Source organism: Ochotona princeps, chromosome 14, assembly GCF_030435755.1.
Source record: "Ochotona princeps isolate mOchPri1 chromosome 14, mOchPri1.hap1, whole genome shotgun sequence".
In the NCBI taxonomy this organism is placed as follows: Eukaryota; Metazoa; Chordata; class Mammalia; order Lagomorpha; family Ochotonidae; genus Ochotona; species Ochotona princeps.
The window spans coordinates 43,370,368-43,396,534 of record NC_080845.1 but is presented as its reverse complement, the minus strand read 5'-3'; the positions used below and the strand labels follow the sequence as shown (position 1 = coordinate 43,396,534).

The 26,167-nt window shown below is 45.4% G+C and overlaps 1 protein-coding gene across 1 annotated transcript in view; it reads left to right on the top strand.

The window, feature by feature from the left end:
• The first annotated feature begins 899 nt into the window (after positions 1-899).
• The window catches only part of ACER2 (alkaline ceramidase 2), a 32,316-nt gene continuing 7,048 nt past the window's right edge, over positions 900-26,167 (top strand). Inside the window, exons 1-4 of the mRNA XM_058672465.1 lie at positions 900-1,210; positions 13,276-13,390; positions 14,002-14,143; positions 23,679-23,816. Coding sequence (XP_058528448.1) covers positions 1,103-1,210; positions 13,276-13,390; positions 14,002-14,143; positions 23,679-23,816 — 503 coding nt within the window. The 5' untranslated portion in view covers positions 900-1,102. The remainder of the gene's footprint in view (positions 1,211-13,275; positions 13,391-14,001; positions 14,144-23,678; positions 23,817-26,167) is intronic.

Here is a 26,167-nt window from a genome sequence, read left to right as displayed (position 1 = left end):
GGAAATGCAGCCACTTCAGGAGTGAACCAACTGATCGAAGATCTTCCTCTCTGTAAATACTCTTTCTGTAAACATGCCTCTCCAATAAATAAATAAATCTTAAAAAAAAAACCCACCCAGAAGTCTAAGGTGAGATTTTTAATGCTGACTTATACACAAGCACATATTCCATTAGCTGTTACAGTTCAAGTCCCATAGCTTTGGAAAAATCACTGTACCTTGGTAGATCATCACATCGCTAACAGGGAAAAGAGTTTTGGCCTTGCAAACCCCCCACCAAGGCGGACAGGCCTGAGCAAGGATATCCTCAGGACAGCCAACCACTGTCCAAGGCCTTTTCTGCCACTGTCCTCATCACCTGCCAAGGAGATGCTCTTCATGGCCATGTTCCTGTTCACTCTGGATGACCTGGAGACGTTTCACCTGCCACCGCATGCGTCCTCTGGAGGCTGGCTGAAGTTTGTCGCTGTGCTTGAGCTCCTACACCGAAGACTCGATGTAAGTCTAATACCAGGTGAGTGAGGGTTGGCAGTGAGTGGGGAATGGGTGGTCCAGACCTTGTGGTGGGATGTGGGGAGAGGGAGCTTGCTGAGTCTGCCTTTGCAGCCCAAAAGGCCTTTCTGCCCTAGCGACTGAGTTGAGTCACTATTGGGTCAAACCATCCCTCCTTGCCTCGGAGAAACCCAAATCATTTCCTTGGCGTGAACACCTGTGTCCCATGTGTGGCAAAGCCCAATCGGTGTCACCTCTCAGAGTCTGGTTTCTCCTTTTACATTTTTGCCACGGGAGGGCTCTGGTGGTTTTCACATCATCTGGGGGACGCCTGTGAGTTGGAGCCAGAAGGTAAGTGCGAGCCGGACCTAAGGTCTTGGGCTGGTGCCCCAGGGTGGGCGTGACTCCTGGGGGCGGGGCCGGGGAGGGGTCCGCGGGCGGGTCACGTCCAGCAGACGGGGCGGAGCGCTGGGACGGCCAACGGGGGAGGCGCCACATCCGGAGGCTGGCCCGTACTGCATAAAGCCGCCGCGGCCGCGGGTTGCCTCTGACGGCAGCTCTGGGTTTTTCTCGCTTGCAGGAGCAGCTGCTCCAATGCCCCAGAGCTACCATGGGCGCCCCGCACTGGTGGGACCAGCTGCGGGCTGGCAGCTCGGAGGTGGACTGGTGCGAAGACAACTACACCATCGTGCCTGCCATCGCCGAGTTCTACAACACGGTGCGGGTCGCGGGAGCGGGCCGCCGGGAGGGGCAGCCCCCGTGCGTCGCGGCGGCAGGGGGCTGGACGTGGGTCTCTGCGTGAGTGTGCGGGCGTTCTCGCTCCAGGGCCAGAGGGGACCCACGCCACTCCTCTGTGCGTCCTTTCTTTCTCCACCTGCCCTTTCCTGTCCCTGTTTCAGACGTTTGCGCTCATCCTCCTCTGCCTGTCAATTCCTTCTTGATGGCCCTATTGTCTTGTTTGGTCCCTACCGGTTCTGAAGCCTGGGTTCCAGGTCAGCGTATTCTCTCGGTAGGGTCAGTTGGGGATGGTTGAGCAGCCGGGACAACTCCCTTCCTCGCCAGGATGCCTGTGGCGTGACGCACTTGGGGCACATTGTGCGTTTTTGCCTTGAATACCTGTTCCCGGAGTGTGGGGAAATGTGGGAGGGCCCTGGCAAATCTCAGGGGGCGGGGCGCACTCCCACTAGGCTAATTTGCCCTCTCCCAAGAATACCGCAGTAATACAAGTTCTTTTTGTTCAGAGTCAAGTTAGTTACTACTGGTCCTTTTCTTCTTCTTACCTTTGTTTTCCAGTCTCCCACCTGCTCTGCACACAGTTCCTCAGGCTGTGTTCTCTCTAATTCTGAAACCTGTCGGAATGCAGGGCAAGCGTGGGAATGACGATGTATAAGTTTTCTGGACTTGCCCAGGCCCTTGCAAACGAGCAAGCGCAAACTTCTCTGCTGGAGACTCCTTCGTACTTTCCGCCTTTATGGGAGGGAAAAGTTCGTTTGGGGGAGAGGAAATGCCTTTTTTTCCCCTGTGAGGGGAACTCACTGTTCTGGAACCCAGTGTAGTACTTCACTGGGACATTTCCGTGGCTTATCTTTTCACTGCCCAAACACGGAAAACAGGAACTTCTGGTTTGTGTCATTGTTTGAGGTTGTTTTTGAGGATTTTCCTCCCTTGGATTTGCAGGAGAGAATGTTCTTGGAAGGAGTCAGGTGCTTGTTGTCTAGAAGGATCTGGGATTGTCTGCCTCCCGGTCTTTAATGCACTCAGGGAGAAACTGAGGGTCTTGAAGAATAAAGTCAGACCTGGTTTCTGGCATGACTGAGGTTCTTACTATCCTTCCCGCTCGGAACTCCATTGGCTGCCCTCCTGTTTCTGTTTTAGGACCAGGTTAGTTCCTGGAGAAAAGCTGGCCCTGTGCGGTCTGTGGTTAGGGGAAAGATGCAGATGGTGGCGGCCCAGCTTCACCTGCTGTAGGGCCTCTGAGGGCAGCCCATCAGGTGTAGACAGCTACACACAGAGGGCTGGGAACTTTCCACAAGGAGCAACACCAGTGCTGCCTCACTTTCTCCATCTGTAACTGGCAGGTGCCCTGGGATACTAAGGACTTCATCCGAGTTAGAGAAGGGAGGACAGCTGGAGTGACAAGTTCTTGTATCTGAGGAGTCTGAAGCCTTGCAGAAGGCCCAGCCCTCGCTGCTAGGGACCAGATCTACTAGAAGGCGCTGCTCTCAGCCTGCCTTGACAAACTTCAGAGTGCTGAGTGAAGGGAAGATTGGGTCTTTAGTTTTAATCTGGTCCCATTGGAACACTTTCGTAGTAAATGTCAAGCCTGTTTTAGATATGAACTGCTCTTCTTCAGTTGCAGTATTTGTGCTCCGAGCCTGGCGGGTCCGTCTGACAACCGTGTCTTTGGGAATTGCCAGGGCCGTGTTGACAGCATAAGGTCTCGGAGCCATGCTTGGGGGAGGGAGGCTCTCTTTGAGTGTAGATCCAGAGATTTCCTCCTCTCCATTCCCAGGACCTTTCTGATCTTCTGATGCTTATCACAGGACATGCCAGTGTTTGTCTTACTGCTCTGTTGAGGAAGAGGCTGAACTGTTGCTTGGTGATATCCATCACCTTCGCGCCTATAGCAAGACCTCAGTGTAAATTATCTGTGATGTAAGAAATTGATAGTCAATATTCATCTGGAGAGAAAATGAAAGGAATTGACTGTGTTGGATTGAGAAATAATGGGGACAATGATCTAGAACTTTCTTATTGGATTTCAGGGGAACACATCAGTGCTGGAACTTGGGTTGCATCTGGTTGCTCTCTAGGGTGTGCTGTGAGTTGAAGCTTGGCTGGGTGTTTTGTTCTTACTCAGACAGTAGCTGTTGTTTCCTATGTCCATTCATTAAAGGAGGAAATTGGGGCTTGGGTGGCTTTATAACTTGCTGAGGTCAAGAAAATGACAGAACTTGAATTGGAGCTTGGTCTTTTTAAAAATTTACTAAGATAGCTGTCTTCAATACACTTGAAATGCCACCAACTACGTCAAGTATATTTGGTATAGTATAGGTGTGTATTATTCAGTAATCCTTTTTTTAAAAAAAAGATTTATTGTATTTTTATTGGAAAGTAGGATATACAGAGAGGAGGAAAGACAGAGAGAGAGAGAGAGAGAGAGAGAGAGAGAGAGAGAGATCTTCCATCTGATGATTCACTCCCCAAGGGACCACAATGGCCGGAGCTGAGCTGATCCAAAGCCAGGAGCCAGGAATTTCTTCCAGGTCTCCCAAATGGGTGCAGGGCCCCAAGGCTTTGGGCTGTCCTCAACTGCTTTCCCAGGCCACAAGCAGGGAGCTGGATGGGAAGTGGAGCCGCCGGGATTAGAACCGGTGCCCCTGTGGGATCCTGGCACGTTCAAGGCGAGGACTTTAGCTGCTTGGCCACGGTGCTGGGCCCAATTATTCAGTAATTATTTCTTTCTTTTTTTTTTTTTTTTAAAGATTTATTCATTTTATTACAGCCAGATATACACAGAGGAGGAGAGACAGAGAGGAAGATCTTCCATCCGATGATTCACTCCCCAAGTGAGCCGCAACGGGCCGATGTGCGCCAATCCGAAGCCAGGAACCTGGAACCTCTTCCAGGTCTCCCACGCGGGTGCAGTGTCCCAATGCATTGGGCCGTCCTCAACTGCTTTCCCAGGCCACCAGCAGGGAGCTGGATGGGAAGTGGAGCCGCCGGGATTAGAACCGGCGCTCATATGGGATCCCGGGGCTTTCAAGGCGAGGACTTTAGCCACTAGGCCATGCCGCCGGGCCCTCTTTTTTTTTTTTTTTAAGATTTATTTATTTTTATTGCAAAGTCAGAGATACAGAGAGGAGGAGAAACAGGAAAATCTTCCATCTGATGGTTCACTTCCCAAGTGAGCGCAATGGCTGGAACTGAGCCAATCCGAAGCCAGGAGCCAGGAGCTCTTCTAGGTCTCCTGCATGGGTGCAGGGTCCCAAAGCTTTGGGCCATCCCCATCCGCACTCCCAGGCCACAAGTAGGGAGCTGGATGGGAAGCAGAGCTGCTGGGCTTAGAAGCGGCGATCATATGGGATCCCGGTGCGTGCAAGGCGAGGACTTTAACCATTACACTATGGAGCCAGGCCCAGTAATTCTTGAGCTCAGTAATTCATGTGCTCAAAGTTCCTGTATTGGGATAATTTGTCTATAGGATAAAGCCCATGATGTTTGCTATAAAAAAAGCTTGTTTAGTTTTTGTGGTTGTTATTGTTATTGGTCAAACAAGTAATAACATGATCTTGTTTTAAAAAGTTTGGAGCATGGTAATTATAAAATATGAAATATCCCTTTTCCTATATCTTCTGGACATTTTCTAGGTACATAAAAAGCATATGTATGTGTGTTTGCATGTGTGATTTGTATGTGTATTATGTATATAACACACTTGAAGATTTTCAACCCAATCAAGATACTACTATAGAATCCTGTCCATGTTTTGCTTTTTTCACTTAATATCTTGTAGGTCGTCCCATTTTGGCTCCTATAGACCTGCCTTCCTCTTCACAGTGTCTACACAGCACTTCATGAAGTGGATTGGCCATAAAGTGCCTCACCAGTCAATCCCTTATCAATGGACATTTGCAGTAGTATCTCTTTTGTGGTTTGCATGTCCTTATTGATGCATCTAGGTGTCCTTTTGCAAGTAGCAACTGTGAAAGGGCAATTGCTCAGGCAGGGCAGTGTTAATTTTAAACGCTGGTAAGTTTTGTTCAATGGCCCACCCGAGAGAGTACACTGATTTAACTCCCACAGACAGTATTTGGGTGTACGGAGCATTTTGCTTTTGAACTTTGCAAATCTCTGTTGCTGCAAATCATGTCATCATTTTTTGCTTCAGCCAAGTCCAAATATCTCTTCCAAGAATATGTCATTTCCTTTCACAACCTTGTATGTCTGTACATTTTGTACTGTTTCTTTTACATGCAAGTCTTATTGACTTGTTTTCCTTTTTATGTTTCATGTTTCAAGTCCCTCAGCAGCTGGCACTAACTGCACTAAGTCTAGGATGTGCTATTTACTCACCAGGCTTGCCGTTTGGGGTCTCTGATGTTGTGAGTGACTCAGGGCACTAGAAAGAGATAAAGTGGTGGTGGAAAGTCTTGAAAATAAAATATGCACATAAAATCAGCTCACGATTTGTGAGCTCTGCCTGCAGTCAGGAGAAGCTGGGGTGGAGTGTTTGTTGAAAAGCCTGTTTGTGGTGCCTGGTTTCAGTCCTGACGCTGCTTTCTGTTCCAGCTTCCTGCTAATGTATACCACAGATGTGACAGCGGTTGTTTAAGTAGGAGCTATCCATCTAGAACAAATAGACCAAGTTCTTGGTTTTTGGCTTAGCCCTGAACCAGCCACGGCTATTGTAGGAATCTGGGGGAGTTAATCAGTAGACAAAAGTTTTGTCTGCTTTTCAAATGGGGATTACATAAAATGAGGAAAGTAGAGCTCTCTTTATATGGTGAAGTCTATGTCCCAGGGCTGAATCTGTCCATTTATGCATTAGCTGGGTGTTTGCTGTCCTGCAGTGATGGACTTGCTGCTCGGAGCCAATAATAACACATGTGGACTACCAACTGATGGTCAATAGCCAAAGTTTATTAGTGGCATCAGGCTTTCATAGACTGAGGGTCACAGAGGATGAGTGAGTATTGAGGAGCTTACATAGTTCCTATAAGCCTGTCTACAGAACCCATCAATTGTTTCCACACCCTTGTCTGAAAATATCTCTCTTTGTTTTGTGTATCCAATTAATTGTTCCCATTCAGATGATATCCAATCAGTTGTCTTCCTACAACTGGGCATTTCTGTGTGCCTGTCCCGGGGAGAGAAGATCTGTGCGTGTCCTCAGGCTGGTCAGGGCCATATAGTAAGGGGCACAAGTTGCTGAGAGGTCAGTAGAACCCTGGTGGGATCAAGTGCGCTGTAGTGCTGGGGGCTGGGGACATTTACAAAACTTCTCAGTGATCCATCTTCTTCTGGATTTTTTACCTGAGGCTTTTCTGATTTTAAAACAAAGTCCATGCTTGGAGAACCTAATTCAGTCCCAGGTAAACCAGGACAGTTGGTTATCCCCGAAGCAAAAATGTGCCAGTGGGAAGAAGGGTTATGAATCAGCTTGCCAGTGACAGCCCTGGGCTGGTGATGGGCCTGGTGTTCGCAAAGTCTGCGGCCTGCTTGTCAGTTGTCTTCCTCTCGCTCTCCTTGGGAAAGAAAGTGCATGTTCAGATGCATCAGGATGAGATTGCAGTGTGTTTGTGAGATTATTTTGGAGCAAATATTACATAGGAATTTGCAGAAATGAGGTGTTTCTAGAGGAAATAGTTAATGTATTTTAAATTTGTGGTTTCCTATTGATTAAAAACAACAACCTTGCAGGCACTTATCAAATTAATTTCCCCCAGGGATAAACCAACAGCAGACTTTCGAAACACCCCTGGGCTGCACTATTTGACATCACTGACCTTCCCCTGCCTCTAGTTGGAGATCAAGTTTCATTTCTCAGAGATGGAGCCATTGAGTCTGTCTTTTAATCAAGACTCGTTTACTCTTTGTTCCTTCCTCTTTTTGTCTTGAGGAGAGGCTCCCTTTAATTTGACATTTCCTTTCTCTGTGTTGATGTTTTTAAGAAACATGGTGGGGCCCAGCTGGCTTTGGTTGATGGGCTGTGTAGAGGCAATAACGGCTCTCAGGGATATTTGGCAGCTTATGCCAAAATGGTGCTTCTAATGTATGACTTAGAACCTATTTTCAGAGTATCCAAATTTTACTACTGGTGTAATAACTTTGTGTCTTTGTGAACATTATGTGAAAATATCTACTATGTTTTATGTCTAAAAAGGTTTGTTTACTGATTTGAAAAAAGGAATCATAGAGATAACATAAAAGAGAGAAATCTCACATCCTTTGCTTTACTTCCCAAATAACTACAACAGCCCAGACTGGAGCAGGTTGAAGCCAGAAGCCTGGAATTTGATCTAGGTCTCTGACAGGGGTGGCAGGGCCTAAGTCCCTGGGCCATCTTCAGTGACTGTCCTATGTGCATCAGCAGGAAGCTGGAGTGGAAGGAAAGCAGCCAGGACTCGAACCAGTGCCCATATAGGATGCTGGTTTTGCAGATGGCAGCTTTACTTGTTGTGCCACAATGTCTGCTCCATAAATTCAAAAAGTGTTTATTGTGTATATTGTTGATGGTAGCATACTGGTGAATTGAGGGAGCTGTTTGGGGACCATCTTGGCAGTAGCTAATTGCACTTACCTATAGTAAGAGAGTGAGAAGATTTAATGGTAAAAATAAAAATGTATTATAACTTCCTAGCATGGTAGTTGGAATGGTAAATTAGTACTCCTTTCACTGGATAATGGATAAATAAATGCTACCACCCATAGAACTTAGGGGCAAGTGAGCTAAAGCTATGCTGAGTTGGAAAGGTTTGTAATATTACTGATGAGAAGAGGAAGTGGCAGAATAGTGTTGTAGTGTGTGACGCACTACCAAGGAAAGTGGAATTAAAATATAAATTTATTTTGGAACAAAAACTTTGAAATACATGCATAGCTTTTTATAATACTTATTTTCGGGCCCTGCACTGTGGCCTAGCAGCTTGAATGTGCCAGGATTCCATATAGGTACCAGTTCTAATCCCGGCAGCTCCACTTCCCATCCAGCTCCCTGCTTGATGCCTGGGAGAGCGGTGGGGACGGCCCAAAGCCTTGAGACCTTGTGCCCGTGTGGGAGACCTGGAGGGGGTTCCTGGCTCCTGGCGGATCAGCACTGGCCATTGCAGTCACTTGGAGAGTGAATCATCGACGGAAGATCATCTTCTCTATCTCTCCTCCTCTCTGTATATCTGACTTTGTAATAAAAATAAATAAATCTTCAAAAAATGATAATAATACTTATTTTCTGTGAACTTTCAGAAGATCCTTTCTACATGTCATATTCATGTAAATGGAAAGAAAATAAGTTGCAGACAGAATCTAGTGCAGCAGTTCTTTCCTGGGAGGAGGAAAGAAAGGAGACTAGATTTGTACCCTACTCCTTGTTTGTCTGTTTGTTTTTAAGATTTACTTATTTTCATTGGAAAGGCATATCTTTACAGAGTGAAGGAGAGACAGAAGGAAAGTTCTTCCATTTGCTGGTTTACTTCCCAAATGGCTGCAACAGCTGGAGCTGAGCCAATCCAAAGCCAGGAACCAGGAAGCTCTTTGGGGTCTGCCATGTGGGTGCAGGGTCCCAAGGCTTTGGGCCATCCTCAATTGCTTTCCCAGGCCACAAGCAGAGAACTAGATAGGAAAAGGAGCACCAGGGACATGAATTGGCAACCATATGGGATGCCAGTGCTTGGAAGTGAAGGGTTAGCAAGTGAACCAATGCACCGAGCCCAGGTATTTCTTGTTGTGCAAGGAAAGTCACTGAAGTGAGGAGGATCAGGTTTTAAGTTAGCTATGATGTAACAATTCAGTTTTCCCTCTCTTCTCTCGTCACCTCCATGCGCTCCCTTTTTTTCTTGCTCTTTTACTTCTATAGTTTTTTTTTTTAAGAAGAATTTTATTTTTATTGGAAAGGCAGATTTACAGCGAGGAGAAGCTAAGACCTTTCATCTGCTGGATCATTCCCCAAATGGATATCCAATGGCTGGAGCTGAGCCAATCCAAAGCCAGGAGCCAGGAACTTCTTCTAGGTATTGCACGTGGATGCAGGGTCCCCAGGTTTTGGGCCATCCTCTGCTGCTTTTTCAGGCTACAAGCAGGGAAGTAGGTGGCAAGTGGAGCAGCCGGGACATGAATCAGTGCCCTTATGAAATTGCAACACTTGTAGAGGAAGGATTACCTAACTGAGCCATCATGCTGGGCCTGACTTCTATGTTTAACAAAAGGAAAACCCTAAACTTTTAAATCATACAGTAACTCATGTGTACAGTTTGGGGCGAGAAGTTAAGCTGAGGTCTGATTGTGGTGTGTGTGTGTAGCTGGGGTTGGGTATCCGTCTGGGGTACAGGAAGGAGCAAGAGGCAGCGTGGCCAGCAGCCCAGCTCTCTGGCTGATTACTTTGGGGACGTTGGGCATCCTTGGAGCTCTTCTGGGCAGTTACCAGGGAGTAGTTTTGAAAATCCTTCATTTAGCTCTTTTGGATGTCCAAGTTTTAAATGATTCTACTGAAAGTTCAAGGCTGTGGCCCTAACAGCAAACAAAAGCCTGATATTCACAAAGGTACTTAGACTTCTCCGTATTCTTCCTTTCGGTCTTTTTTCCTTATTTCCAAGACTGGAAGTTGAATACTACCTGGGATGTCACCAATATTTTGTCTGTATCCTCACCCAAGTTCACCATTAGCTCATAGAGCTCCCACATGGGAGAGGGAGGAAGATTGGATCAGAGTTGAATGGGAAGAAACATCACTTTCTCCAGAGTGCTGTGTCCTCACTAGGGATTTTTTTTTTTTTTTTGTGAATAGAATTTGTAATATTATTTGTTTTAACTCCACTGTGGGGCCTATGATTTGTACTCACTAGGAATTTTAAGCCTGGATTTTAACCAAAAGTAGCAGCAACACTGTGCCCATCCTGCCTGTAAAAAGATCTGGTCCTTTTTCTTATTTATCTCATGCTGTATTTTCTCCTATTCCCCACCCCTTTTCTAAAAATTATGGTACCTCTAATCCTTCTTGTACACAGACAGTGGTAGAGGTAGGCTGAGGGTGACATAGCTTGGTCATTCAGGCTGCAAGTCTTTGCCTGTATATTCTGCCCCACGGTCTGAGGTTTGCTGAAGCATTTTATTCAGTTGTGTGTCTGTATTTAAGCCCTTCTGTTTTTTGTGCTCCAGTTCAGTTTGGATTCTTATGCTCATGTCCCTTGGAGGCCTCCTCTAGTGCTGCCTAACATGGGTGGCCAGGCCTTTGTGCTAATGGCTCTCCAGGTTTCATCAACTATCCCATAAGCCTGATTGTTGATGTTCTTCTTTATAATTTTTGTTTGGTGGCCCCCTCATTGTCTTCGTAATGGTGTTGCTCGTTTAGACTTACTCAGTTTTTCCATATTCTGCTCACCTTCTCTGCGTGCACTGTCCTGCTTCACTCAGAATTAGAGATGGGACTTGAGCTGAGTGACCTTACCTTTTCATACTTTCTAAGAATCTCTTAGTTTTAAGGTCAAAACCAAAATCAAACAAAACAAATAACCCAGAACATGACAAATATTGGCAAAGATGTGAAGAAATTAGAATCCTTGGATATTGCTGGTGGGAATGTAAAAAAATCCTCTGTTGAGAACAGTTTGGCGGTTTCTCCATAAGACAGAATTTACCCTTTCATTCAGCAACCCTTAATGGATGAATGGTTTAGCAAAATACAGAGTATTCTTGAACTGGAATAGTATTCAGCTATACAAAGCAATGAATCTGGATGCATGCATGAGTGACCTCAGAAATGTGCTGGAGGAGATGATTGGCTCAGCCTGTAAGATGCTGCTTGGGCTGGCTGCATCCCCTGTCGGAGTGCCTAAGGTCTAGCCTTAGCTGTGCTTCCAGTTCAGCCTTCCTGTTGATGTGCACGTTGGGAGGCAACAGGAGGTGACGCAGATTGTTGAGTCCTTGCCAGCCCCATGAGAGACCTGGATTGGGTTCTGTGTTCCCGGCCCCTGCCAGGCACAGCCCCAGCTCCCGCAGGTATTTGGAGAGTACACGGGAGGATGGAATATCTGTTGCTCTTTATGCCAATCAAATAAGGTGAAAATAAGTATTACATATTAAGACTTAAGAAAGAAAAAGAAAATGTTATGCTAGGTGAAATAAGCCAGACACAAAAGATCACTTTAGGTATGGTACTATTCACTTGAAATATCCAGAACAGCAAAAAAGTAGATTCTGGTGGCTAGGGGCTACAGAGAGGAAATGGGTACTGAATGTTTAATGGGAATAAGGTTTTTGTTTGGGGTGATGAACATATGCAAACTAAATAGAAATGATTGTTGTCATTTTGAATATAATAAATGTTACTTGAAACTGGCTAGTTTTTTGTTTTAAAGATTTACTTTTATTTGAAACGCAGATTTACCAAGAAAAGGAGAGAGAGAGAGAGAGAGAATCTTCCATATGCTGTTTCACTCTCTAAATGGCTGCAGTGGTGGCAAGAGCTTAGTTGATTCTAAGCTGGAAGCCAGGATCCTCTTCCAGGTCTCCCACATGGGTGCAAAGTCCCAAGGGCTTGAGCCACCCTCCACTGCTTTCCCAGGCTATAAGCAGGAAGCTATATTGAAGTGGAGCAGCCAGGACTTAGAACTGGCATCCATATGGGATGCGGGTGTAGAAGCTAGAGATTTAGCCTGTTGAGCCACTGTGCCAGCCCCAAACTGGCTTGTTTTATGTTATATGGATTTTACCTGAATTTTTAAAATTCAGGAAAAAAATTATGATTCCCTAGGGATAGACAAAAATCAAGCTAACAGAAAATAAAATTTTTTAAAAAGATTCATTTAAAAAAATTTTATTAGAAAGGCAGATATACAGATAGGAGGAGAGGCAGAGAGGAAGATCTTCTGTCTGTTGATATCACTCCCCAAGTGGCCGAAATGACTGGAACTTAGCCAATCCAAAGCCAGGAGCCAGAAGCTTCTTCCAGGTCTCCCACATGGGTATAGGGTCTCAAGGCTTTGGGCTGTCCTCGACTGCTTTCCCAGGCCACAAGCAGGGAGCTGGATGGGAAGCAGGGTGTTCAAGGTGAGGACTTTAGCCACTACGCCACCGTGCCAGGACCCACCCTTAGTGATATTTTAATAGTGGTTATTTATTTGATGTACAATTTTTTTAGTATGTTGCATTAAGATATGTTTTTAAGTTTTAAAAATGATGAATATGTATTGGATATATAACAAAGGCTTTAGCCCACATAAACTATCATCAATTCATTACTTAAATTTAAGTTTTTTAGTGAGGTGATGCAGAAAGAGGGAGAGAGAGAGAAATCCTGTCCATTGCCTGCACTGCTGGGCCAGTGCTGAAGGTGGAAGCTGGGAGTCCATCCAGGCTTCCCAGGCGAAAGGGAGGAAGCCAGTTCCTTGTATCACCACAGCTCTCTCCTGGGGTCTGTAATAGCAGGAGTTGAACTTGAGTCAAGAGATTTGAGATGCAGGTGTCCTAACCACTAGGCTAAGATATCACTCCTGATATTTGAAAGGTAAGAAGGAACCTCTGCAGATTTAATGTTTACCTTTGCAGTTGTACCTCTGCAGGCTTGAATTAGGTGAGGAAGGGCGAGTCCAGAAGAATTCTCTTGATCTGGGCACAGAAGAAAAGGTTGGCTTTGCTGTCAGTATAGGAGCTGGAAAGCATCTAGCCCTTTTCACCTTTTTATGAAATGATGATAATTATTATCATTATTACTTTGTTTGGTATAGACCTTGTCCTGAAAAATAGAACTGCAAACAGGTTAGAATGCTTCATAACTGAGCTGTACAGAAACCCAGTAAGAATTCTTGGTTCTGTGAATCAAAAGAAGAGCCTTCCACTTCCTAGCCCGCTGTGTTTTCAGAGCTGCTTTGCCATCGGGAGCCCTGGAATGGTTGTTCCCGACACTGCCAGTTTTGCTGGTTTGTGTGTCTGCTATATAAAAGCGTTGCAAGAGCTGGAGTAAAGCAGAAGCCGCACTCATCCCAATGTGCAAACAATGCACTTGGAACAAGCTGCTTTCTTTTTTTTACTTAATATTCATTTTTCCATTTTATGTCCCCCCCCCCCCAGATCAGCAACGTCTTGTTTTTCATTTTACCGCCCATCTGCATGTGCTTGTTTCGTCAGTATGCAACGTGCTTCAACAGTGGCATCTACTTAATATGGACTCTTTTAGTTGTAGTGGGTAAGTGGACTCGCTTGGGAACACAGAAGGAAAGGGAGGAAGCGGGATTCTGTACACTTCCTGTCCCTGTTGAACATAATGTTTTGTAAACTAAAGTCACTCTGACATCTTCACAAACTTTGTCCCTTGCTTGACGACAGCAGAAGGACTCTTGACTGATAACAAAGTACACTGTAATTCTCACTCAATTATATTTCTAATAGCCTGACATTTTTTAAAAAATAAATATTAGATCCCTTATTGTTCTATGAAATACTTGTGTAATTTCCACGTCCTTTCCTAGGCAGGTTAGGAATGTTTAACAGTGAGGCCATGTTGCTTTTATCTACTGCCTATTTGCATGAAGTTACAGTGGATAAAGACAGAGCAATCATTAAGGTGGCTCTGCTTGAAATCCTTTCTAGACTTGAGATAAATGCCTGAGCAGTATGGGTTTGTTCCTTCAATTTTCTTTTTTCAGAGTGGGAGAGAGAAAGAGAGAGAGAGAGAGAGAAAGAGAGATTGTGGTTTTGATCGCAGTTGGCAACAGGTCTGTCCTGAAGTACTGGATAGAATTTCGAAGTCTCTTCTCCTATGGTGATTTTTTTTTTATTGGTTGTAATTGATTCTAGGAATTGGATCCGTCTACTTCCATGCAACTCTTAGTTTCCTGGGTCAGATGCTTGATGAACTTGCAATCCTCTGGGTCCTGATGTGTGCTCTGGCCATGTGGTTTCCCAGACGGTATCTACCGAAGGTTTTTCGGAACGACAGGTAAGCCTATACTAAACATTACTACATTTCCCACAAGGTGTAAGACCCAGTGTGGTGATGTCCACTCTCCTCTCCTCTTGTTTCCCTTCCTCCCCTTCCCTCTGCTTCCCTCCCTTCTTCTCCCTACCCTTCTCTTTCCCACTGTGTGTGTGTGTTTCCAGGCTGAGAGTCCAGAATTTCAGGAAGGAATGCATTTTCATATCTATCATGTTAGGATTATATGTTTACCCAACTACTAAATATTTTTGAGCACTTATTTTTTACTGTACATTTCTCATACTTTATAAAGCACTAAAGCAAACAGCAGAATCTTTTTCTTTAATGAGCTTTCGCTGAAGTTGGAGCAATTACAAATGAACAAATAGATAATTTTATTGCTAAGGTATGACAAGAGCTGTAATGAGAAGGGAGGCTGCTAAAGGTATAGCAGTGACCTGGGGTGCTAAAAGTTTGATCATGGGATCTGGGTGAGATTTGTTACTGTCCTGAGGCACATGGGAGACACAGCCTAATAAAGATGACAAATGTTCCTAGAATACATCACCCACAAGTTTCTCTTTAAGACTTGTTGATATGTGTGTGTAGGTAAATGGTTTAAAATATGAATTCAGAGAAGCGTTCTGCGTGTGCTGAGGGAAAAGTTATACCAGGAACATGGAAGAGTTCATCTCAGACTCTGAGAAAGAGCTGCAGCTAGGCAGCATCTAAGGCCTGAAGCCACTCCCGGAGGACTGGGCTGGAGCACTTGCGGGAAGTGCGGAATGTGCAGTATAGACCTGTGCCTGTGATATCCTCATATTAGAACGAATAAATACAACTCTTTTTGAGTGTTTACTTGTTTGTACCCTGAAATCCCTGGGCAGATGAGGGCATGTCCTTGAACATGGCAGTGGAAAAAGAGCTTCCACTTTCACCTGTAATCTGAATTGGCCGGAGCTATTTTATGAGGTGCACATGTGAATTTCTTATCAAAGCCTTCACATCAGCAGAAAAGGGATACTGTAAAATGTGGCCAGGCCACTTTGGGCTGTCTCAAGGTTCTAATCTTGCTTGGTTTCCTTATTGTACCTCAGGGGAAGCCTAGTGAGGCTGGAGAAGGGGACCAGGGTAAGAGCAGAGACGGAGGGTGCCGGAGACCTGCTCCGGCTGACTGAGAGCTTGCAAAGGATGTGTGGATCGGCGAGACTGTAAGAGAAAAAGATAAGACACGGACCACTATGGCTTGATGCTCATAATGGACAACTCAGAAAAGTTGCCTTCTTTATTTATATACAAATCATCACAAACTTTTGCACAATATCCAATTGTTTCATTTTTACATCATGGTTAAGAAAATGCAAAAAACAATCCTAACATATTATTTACTTTAAAGAAAACATTTTTGGCAAACCATTACTCATTGAAATCTGCAGTGACCTGGCTAAAGCCAGGAATTCCACGGTTGGCAGCACATGCAGTTACATAGTGAGAAGTAGTTTACTTATACTCAAAATTAGTCTTATACTCAAAATCAATTTCTACTAAACACAAACTAAGATTGATTAAAATATTAAGAGTACAGAATTAAAAGATTATAAATGAAAGGATCTTATAAAAGCATATAACATAGGTTCTTTGCTAAATCTTATAATCAAGTCATGCATTAATTACTGTCACCACCTAGTGCTGATTCAATTGTTTTTTGTTCTTTTGTTAAAGGGCAGTGAAAGGGATCAAGGCAGCACAGCCAATCTACAGAGGGCCTTTACAAGAAACTTCCTTTTATCTATATAAACTGTTTTCTTTCCCTAAACATAAGTGCCAATATAAGATTGAGATTTTAAGCCATTTTGAGGGGGTTCACATTTGTTTCCCTTTAGAAGATGCCCCATATACTTTTGCTTTCTGTGGTGAGAAACTAGATTGCGTCATATCATATGTTGTAACAGTTCGAGGCGCACGGTAAACAAATTCTTTGTACCTCCATTATTGCCATCAGTTGCAAGATATTATCAAGCCATTTCTTAAGGAAAACATTACTTATACTAGGGCAAATTCCAGGACAAAAGTGGGCACATAACAGGATATTTGGAAACATAGTGGGCTCAGTTGTACCATTGTATAATTTAGCTGTGTGTCATAGCCTTACATCACTAAAGATGTTTTTATCATAACATGATTGATCAATTTGAAGTGTCATACCAGTTACAGGAATCACTTCACATTAGCAGAAAAACAACAACACCACCCTCAGGAGAATTCTATGAAACATCAGAGAGGTGATTGAGTGTCCATACAATGGGCTGAGGCAGCAATGAGGTGACCAGAGACATTCCGCCGGGCCTTGCCTCGCTGCTAGAAACTCCTCGTAGCCTTGTTAACCAAGGAGCAGTGCTCATCACACACCCATGCCATCCAACCCAACTGCATGGCTCCCCACAGGAGGGCACCATGTAGGGTGTTGTGCCAGTAGGAACTGTTTGCAAACAAACCATTTCCCTTCTGGCTTTTCCTGCTATCTCAGTAGGAGCCCACCAGCACCCTCGGTCCTTCCCCTGAGCCTGGGAGTACTAGGCTGAGAGTTGAGCAGCTTCTTTCCTCTGAGATCTCGTTTTTCAAGTCTCCAATGTACGCCTTATGTAGAAACTTAGAAGACTCAACTTGGGGACTGGCATTGTGGCACAATAGTAAAGTCATTGCCTGTGACACTGGCATCCCAAATGTGTGCTAGTTCATGCCACAGCTGCTCTACTTCTTGATTCAGCTCCTTACTGATGTTCTTGGGAAAGTAGCAGAGATGGCTCAAGTGTTTGAACCCCATGGGAAACCTAGATGAAGCTCCTGGCCTCCTGGCCTGCTGGCTTCAGCCTGGCCCAGTCCCATCCAGTGAAGCCATCTGGGGAGTAAACTGGCCCATGGAAGATAGCTTTTCCTCTGTGACTCAAATAAATAAATAGATCTTTAAAGAAAATTACTCCATTTGAACACAGAATTTGGTCTGTAGTGACTGGAGAAGGGCAGGGAGGCCAAAAGGGGGAAGTTGGGCAATGGGTACAAAATCGCAGAGAAAATGGAGTTCCTCGTGGTACACAGCATGGTGAAATGATTGTAGTTCACCAGAACATATTTCATGAGTGACTAGAAGAAGGTTCCTCCAAATCCTGGAAACCATGCAAGGAGCAGAAAATCCAAGCAAGGGTTTTGTTTACTTGCTTGTGGCATTCGGGAAACCTGGGTGGAAGTTCCAAGTGACAGTTTTTATTTTATTTATTTATTTATTTTTTTAAACATATTTTTCTTGCATTTCATTTTTTAAAAAATTAATTACATTGCATTATGTGATACATTTTTTATGCACTGGGATTCCCCCCGCCCCTCCCCACACCCTCCCCCCCATGGCGGATTGCTCCACCTTGTTGCATTTCCATAATTCAAATTCAGTTGACATTCTTTCATTGGAGGTATTTACCAAGCAAAAAGTCCAGCATCTTATTGTCCTGGTAAGTTCAATGGTTTGTTGGTGAGACCATCTCTGGTCTGAAGGTAGAGCCGGCAGAGTATCATCCCAATCAATTAAAAGCCCCAACATAATATTTCCAACCATTTACAACATTATGGCATTAATTGACATGGTATTGATTAACTAGTATGTTGCTAGGAAAATGCAGGTTCTCAACCACAATCTGTGACTTCTTCATAGACATTTCAATTTTGGTTTATATTCAACCGTATTCTGTACACCTTAAAATGGCTATAGATTGCTATTCAGCTGTCTCATACCTATTTTAATTTTAGTCTTTAGCAGTTTATAGCATTGAAGCATGTTTTCGCTGAACCTGGCTGTTTTTCAGGTGGTCTAACTATATAATTCTAACAGGATATATGTCAACAGTTTAGGTGAGCATGTTTAGGAGGGGTGTGCAGAGAAATCTTCCATACCCCAGTTAGGAGTAACTAATCTTTGTGTCCCACCCAGTGAGTTACAAGTGCATCCCCGCTGACCGTTTCCTGTCTGTTTCTAAGCTTTCCTTGTTGTTCTCTGTCTATCTATTCTAGTTTTGTTTGTTTGTTTGTTTGTTTTGAGGGGTTTCTGGAGCGCTCCTGATGGTTGTTACGAGAGGGGGTGGGACCCAAAATTGGAAGCAGGCAAGGACCAGAGAAAGCTCCTCTCCCTAGTCCTGAAGGAAGTTTTCTGTTCTGTTTCTGCAGACCGCTCAGGGATCCTGGTTGTTGTTCCAATGACCTTGGATCCTGCAAGGCAGGATTTGGGCTTCTTCCATCCCATGTGGTAGATCCAAATGGGGGTGGGTGACCTCAGAGTTCTTGGTCTCCGAAGGCACTCCATTTCCCCGTGGTCTCCTTGGCAGTAGGGATGCAGTCCTCGGTGTTCATACTGATAGTCCTTGGTGAGGATCTAGGAGTCTTCAGGTTTGGGATAAAAGCCTCTTTCCCAAGTGACAGTTTTTAATGTGTTCATTACAGAGCACGTTTTTCTCTTGTTGTTTGGAGATAGGAGTAGACATGAGGAATGTTGTTATGAACAGGAGAATAGAATGACGCTGGTGACTACCACTCACCAGCTTTGATGATGACAATGGTGGTAGGCATAGGAGGCATTTGGGACAGCATCTTAAGACACTGCTTGGGAGGCCCACACCCCATACTGGAATCCCAAGTTTGAGTCTGAATTCTTCCAATTCCAGTTTCTTGCTAATGCTTGCTCTGTGATGTAGCAGGCGAGTCAAGTGCTTGAGTCCCTCCTGCCCAAGTGAAAGACTGAGATTGAGATGCCAGCCCCTGCCTTTGGCCCGACGCAGCCTGGGCTGCTTCTGACATCTGGGGAGGGAATCACCAGGTGGAAGATCTCTATAGCTCTGTCTCTCTTCCTTTCAAATAAAAATAAGCACATATGGGGCCAGCATGGTGGCACAACAGGCTAATCTTCCGCCTGTAATGCTGGCATCCCATATGGGTGCGATTCATGTCCCAGCTGACTCACTTCCAGTCTTGCTCTCTGCTTATGGTCTGGGAAAGGAGAGGAGGATGGCTTAGGTTCTTGGGCCCCTTCATCCATATGGGAGACCTGGAGGAAGCTCCTGGCTCCTGGCTTTGGATCTCAGCTCCGGCTATTGTGGCCATTAGGGAGTGAACCAGTGGGTAGATCTCTCTCCCTGTCTCTTCTTTTTCTATAAAATCTTTCCTTCAAATAAAAATAAATGTTTTTTTAAATAAGTACATAAATAGAAAACATATTTGGAGGTAGAGATGTGTGTGACAACTTGGGTTTTCCGTTGCCAGCACCCTGCAGCGTTTCTCTGGAGATGATGGGAAGATGTGAACAATGGATCCTCTTTGTGGAGAGAATCCCTCAGAGGTCCGAGCCAACATGGGGATCTAGTCTGGCCTTGGAAGACCCTCTGCACTTGAATCCTAGCTTCATTGCTTACAAAGCATACCCCTTATCATGACTGCTTTCTCAGCTGTGAGCCTAGGTGAATAATGCACTTATTTCAGGCAAGGTTCCTTTTAAAAAAAAAATTTGAAAGAATAGCAGAAAGAAGAGAGGGAAATATCGTTTATCCAATGGTTCACTCCCTAAATGCTGCCATGATTAGAGCTGAGGCAGCCTGAAGATGGGAACCAAGAACTTCCTCTTCTTCCTTTTTTAAAGATTTATTTATTTTTGTTGCAAAGTCAAATATACAGAGAGGAGGAGAGACAGAAAGGAAGATCTTCCATCCAATGATTTACTCTCAAAGTAAATTTACTCTCAAAGTGACTTCAACAGCCAGTGCTGTGCCAATCTGCAGCCGGGAGCCAGGAACTTCCTCCAGGTCTCCCACATGAGTGCAGGGTCCCAAGGCTTTGGGCCATCCCTGACTGCTTTCCCAGGCCACAAGCAGGGAACTGGATGGGAAGTGGGGCTACCGGGATTAGAACTGGCGACTATATGGGATCCTGGTGTGTTCAAGGTGAGGACTTTAGCTGTTATGCCACTGCACCAGGCCCGGGAACCAAGAACTTATTCCAGATCTTCCATGTGGGTGCAAGGGCCCAAGGCCTTGTGCCTTCTTCTGTTGCATTTCCAGGCACATTGGCAGGGAGCTTGATTGGTACTGGAGTAGCTGGAACTTGAACCGGTGCCAATATGGTGTGCTGGCACAGCAGGAAGAGGATTAGTATGCTGGCCCCTCAGGGTTCTTTGAAATGATCCTGCAGGGCACTTGACATAGGAATAAACAGTGTGGTGCACTCTCTCTCTTTTTTTTTTTTTTCCAATTGCAAGCAGAGGAAATTTCTGAAATTGTTATGGAAACTAAAGGAGAGACTGGGCCTTAGAAAGTTGGATGAGCAAAGAAAGAAATGGTGCATGAGAGAGAAAGGGAAGTAATGGGCTGGGCTCTCCTTACACACCCTCAGTGTTCCAGTGATGACGGGAGCAACGAAGCCAAATGCCTGTATGTGCATGTCTCTGTTAGTCATGCGGGACAGGTGGCAATTCTGTAGGGACGTGCCAGACCAGCCTGAAGAGCTCATGTCAAAATCAGGTTCCTACAGATCAGTGTGGTCTACTGTAGCTGCTTGGACTTACCAAATAGGCAACACTTGTCCACTTTGTGTGGAAGGGGAAGAGTGTGTGATCTTGACAACAGTATTGGCTTTGCTATAACCATCTTGTAATGATACTCCAGGGTGGGTAGATTTTGGTGGAGAATATGGGAGCAGAGTACCCCAAGCTTGTGTTCCCATCTGGGCCCATAAGGGGCTGCAAAGTTCAGCACCGGTCTGGAGACTGAGGGAGGGCTTGCCTATCATCACGATGTAGGAAGCATCTTGTCAGGACCCTTTGTTCCTGGGTATTTCCAGCTATCTTCCTCCAGTGGCCTCTGGTGACCCTGGGAGGCACTGGGCTGTCTGGCTTCCCCTGGTTCCAAAGCCTGTTTCTGCTGGTTGCAGAATTGTGGTCTTACATGATAGCCTTGATGACTGGCACATTCCTCCTTGTCCTCTGCAGCCAGTGTGGGGATGGGGTTGCTGATGGCGTCTCTGAACACGCCATGTTCCACGAGCTTGTTGCTGTTCCAGTATTTGGCAATACCATGTAGAGCTTTGGGGAGTTGTATTACAAGTTGGGTCAGATTCTCCCTTGTGTGGGATGTCAATGATATTAGTATTTTATAAAATAGTCTTTATTCTCAACATAAGGATAATGGTAATCATGGATTTTATTATCATATAACACATACCAGGTACTGAGTTAAGCACTTTTAATGTTTATAGGAATACCATGAGGTAGGGTGTTTTTATTTTTTACAAAGGACATGTTTCAGTAACGTTACCTGCCAAAAGTTCCATGGCTACTAAGTAATGGGGGTGAGTTTTGAACTCACATCTGTGTAACTGAAACACTTGTGCTTTAAAAAAGCTAATTGCTGAGAGAGAGACACACACACAGATACAGAGAGGAAAGGAAGAAAGAAAGAGAGGAAGCAACGAGTGCATGCCCATTCTCTGGATCATTCCTCAAAGGCCTGCAGTGTCTGGGACTGGGCTTAGGTGAAGCCAAGAGCCAAGAATTCCATCTAGATTTCCAGTGTAGGTGACAGGAATCTACTTGAGCCCTCACTGTCTGCATTAGCAGTGAGCTGGAGTCAGTTATTGAACCCAGGCTCTCAGATACAGGAGGCGGGCATCTTAATTGCTAGGCTAACTGCTGTTTGCAAAGCTTGGCCCTTCAATCATTGTGTTGCTTGCTCTATTCTGTGCTTGAATTCTGATCTGTTTGGTCTATAGAAGGGGTACACTTTTCTAATTATACTGACTATCTTAAAAAGTTAGATAGTATGGGCCTGGTGTGGTAGCCTAGTGGCTAAAGTCCTTGCCTTACATGTGCCAGAATCCCATATGTTCGCTGGTTCTAATCCCGGCAGCCCCGCTTCCAGTCCAGCTCCCTGCTTGTTGCCTGGGAGAGCAGTCGAGGACGGCCCAAAGCCTTGGGACTCTGCAACTTTGTGGGAGACCTGGAGGAAGTTCCTGGCTCCTGGCTCTGGATCGGTGCAGCTCTGGCTGGTGCGAACACTTGGAGAGTGAATTATCAGACAGATCTTCCTCTCTGTCGCTCCTCTGTATATCTCAATTTCCAATAAAAATTAAAAAATCTTAAAACAAACAAGCAAAAAAGTCAGATAGTCCTGGCACGTGTCATAGAACCTCAGATTCGGTGAAAGAGTTGTCTCCAAAGGCCATGAGCGTGATGACTGTGAGCCGTGGTGCTCCTCCCCAGCTGCAGTGAGCAGCCCTGTGTCCAGTGGCTGAAGAAAGCCAGCCAGGGTCAGGAGCAAGGCACAATTCTCCTGAGGATTTGCTGCCTGGATCCTTTCCCATATATATTTTTTTCCTCAGTGAGAGGTTCCAAGTTACAATGCCTATTCATTCCAGTCAGACAGTTGGCAGCTTGATCAATGATTTCCTGTGCCTTGATGACAAATGGTTTTCGTATTTAAAATAGTCATTTGTATATTTTGAAGGGTCAATGCCCTTTGATTTCTTTATAATAGAGTTTCATGCAAATTCATTTCTTGACTGTGACCTGTTCCAGAGCTCTATGCCAAAGTAAGTTGTGCTAATGAGGAACAGCAGAAACTTCAGGAAGACCATGTGCCCCCAAGTTTCAGTCATGGGAGAGGCCTTAGGAACCCTGTGGTCCAGAGTAAAGGAAGTGTGCTGCCTGAGAGAGAAGGGACATGTGCAGGATCACGTCGTCCCTTCAGCCTCTTCCCAGAAACGGCCTCCAGGGAAGGGTGTGAGGCTGGTTCCCGTGGATTTTCTCAGACTTGTCACGTCTGAACTTGCCGACACAGATCCAGGGTGTATTAGACTGGTGGCCTGTCAGTAAATACGAATTCTAGTAGATTTTTTATTCCCTTAACACCTTTAGTTTCCTATGCTAGTTACGATACTCCCCCAGAGGACATTCCCCCCCTTCTTAAGTCAGGAAGCTTTATGGTTTGTTAGTAGTCTCTCTTTTTCTCACGAAAATCAAGCATGTTCCCTTGGTAAGGTAGAGGTTGGCACACCGTGTCTTGTGGATCACCTGGGTCCTGTTTTTGCAAATCCAGTTTTCTTGGCACTGCCATGCCCCTTTGTTTACTTGCTGTCTCCTGTGGCAGAGTGGAGTACCTGCATCACAGACCTTAGGACCTGAAAACCTGAAATACTTGCTCTCTGATGCTTATCGTATTCGCCCAAACTAGCCATAGAACATCTGAAAAAAAAAAAAACACAAAAAAATGATGATAAGAAAATGACTGTTATATTTTACCCATAGAAACTTGGGTTGATTCCAGGCCACTCCTGGCAAAGTATTTTAGAAATCTCTGATGATTTCGTAAGAATGCATTCATGGAAGTAGAATTTCTGGTGCAGTGAATGGGAATGGTATTTAGATCCTTGGTTTTTTTCAGCTCTCATGATTAGCACTGTCTGTACCTTGTCAGCGTTCAACGTACAAGAATTCCTTTGCTAATGGGTTTGGTTTTATTTCCTTGGTTTTCAGGGGCAGGTTCAAGGTGGTGGTCTGTGTCCTGTCTGCAGTTACAACGTGCCTGGCATTTGTCAAGCCTGCTATCAATAACATCTCTCTGATGACCCTGGGGGTTCCTTGCACTGCACTGCTCATCGCAGAGCTGAGAAGGTGGGTATCGCCCTTGCTGCGCACTACTGAGGCTCTCCCTGTGTTGGGGACACATGAGCTCCTGGCTCCTTTGCTACCCTTGAGTATGGAAGAGGAACTGTATTGTTTGTGAAGGATTGGTTTCTGACTGCTAGATTGCATGCAGACTGGATGTTTTGTTTAAAATGTTAATGATCTCATTTGTGGAAGGAGGGGAGCAGCTGCTTAGCCCAGACAGCAGTTTGTCCCAGTGATCAAAGGGTAGCTTATCAAGAACATCTCAGTGCACAGACAACTGCCTGGACTTAATTCTGTAGAAAGAATAGCTTTACTATTTACAGAAACAAGGAGAAATCCCAAAGAAATTATTACATTCATACACACGAGGAAAAGGGAGAAAGGGGCGGGGAAAGTAAATTTGTTTACACAAGGAAGCATTCACTTCAAATGAACTATTGTTGAAAGGCACCTTCTCAGACACTTGATGTCTTCTTTACAAGCTATCCAGTAAAGCCTTTTCTATTTGTGTTTGCATTATTCTTTGAAAAGTTGTATACACAGAGTTCAGATTGATATCCAAACATGTTTTGGCACTGTGTGTCTAACTATCGTCTAGTCCCAGCTAAGATAGATCAAATTGATGCCCTTATTTTAGTTCTCTTTGAAAATGTTGCTTTTTCTTTATAGCTGCCTTTTAATTCATAATTTTTCTCATTGTTGTGGACATTGGTTTTCCCAGTTAAGGTCTGTTTCCTTGTGGGTGATAGTTACTTTTGCAAAATGTTCACTCAGCTCTTTCCCTCTCTTTGTCTTGAGAGGCAATATCACATTTCTTTCTGATTGTTTGACCTGTGGGAGTTGCTTTGCTTGTCAGCCTTAACAGGCAGGGGCAAAGGTGGCGGTGGAGGTACTGAACTTGTAGTGTAACAGCTGAAGGATGCTGTCAGCTCTGCTCTTGGCCTCTTAGAGTTGTAGCCTTCAAGGGAGCTGCAACGGGCCGGTGCGCGCCGATCCAATGCCGGGAACCAGGAACCTCTTCCAGGTCTCCCACGCGGGTGCAGGGTCCCAAAGCTTTGGGCCGTCCTCGACTGCTTTCCCAGGCCACAAGCAGGGAGCTGGATGGGAAGTGTAGCTGCCGGGATTAGAACCAGCTCCCATATGGGATCCCGGGGCGTTCTAGGCGAGGACCTTAGCCACTAGGCCATGCCACCGGGCCCGGCAAGTCTGCTTTTCAAATAAAAATAAAAGAATTTAAAAAAAATGGAAGGAGCCCCAGAGAACAGAGTGTGGGTCTAGCCAGGTTCAGTCACAACAAAAACCAGTGCACATTACGGAATGCCAAGGTGAGGTTGCCTGTACCGGATGTGACCGCAGTGCTCAAGCAGCATGCGTGAGAACTAGGAAGGGAGGGGGCAGAGCTGGCAGGGCGAATATGGAGGGGTTCCCTTGCTGGACAGCTACTCCCACTGGAGAGCATGAGCTGGGATGGGGGCAGACCAGACTAGGCAGGGCTACAACACCTGTGGGCTTCATGTGGACTAGATCAGGGAAAAGCCAGGCTGGGCTGATTGATCCTACTGGTGCAATCTACAATTAGAGTGGGTGAGGGTTGTTGGGGCTTAGCCGCAGCATCAGCTGGCAGACGTTGGCACTGGGGGCTAATTAAACCACAGAACCACCTGGAGAGTGCATAATCCAGGAGTGGGAGTGGCCTGGGAGGGAAATAGTGGGCTCCTCCCTCTTGGGTTACCACCCCCACGGAAGGGCACAAAAACTAGGACAGGGGCTGGGGTGGCTAGACAGAGAGACACCCAACAACATCCGTGAGGGCTGTTTAGTTGAGCTGGTTAGATGGAACTAGGCTTTAATACCCATTGACATGTATGAGAGCCAAATGGGATGTGGGACAGACTGGACTAGTTTGCTGCACATACTGGCAAAACAGGGCAGGGGGCAGGCCTGGTGGGGTTATTGTGGGTCGCTCCAACTAGGCTGCAGCCCACGCTTGTTTGTGTGAGGGCCGAATATGTGCTGGGCAGAACCAGGCTGGACTGCAACACCCATTGGTTCCAGCGGAAGTCAGGGCTGGAAACAGAACCAACCCAGCAATTGCAACCACCACCTGATCGGGGCGATGGACAGTACCGGGCCCTGTGCTTGCTAGTACATACAAGAATCTGGTCTGGGAACACCTCAAACAAAGTTTCCTTGGGGATCCCCCAATCGAACTGCCGGACTCAGAACCCTAACCATGAAAAGACAGGACAGAAGAAATCAATCAACCACCTCAGCTATATGTTGGCAGTGAAAAAGTGGGCAAATGGGGACTCTATGATGGACTATGTCAATCAGTGGATTCTTCAAAGACCTCA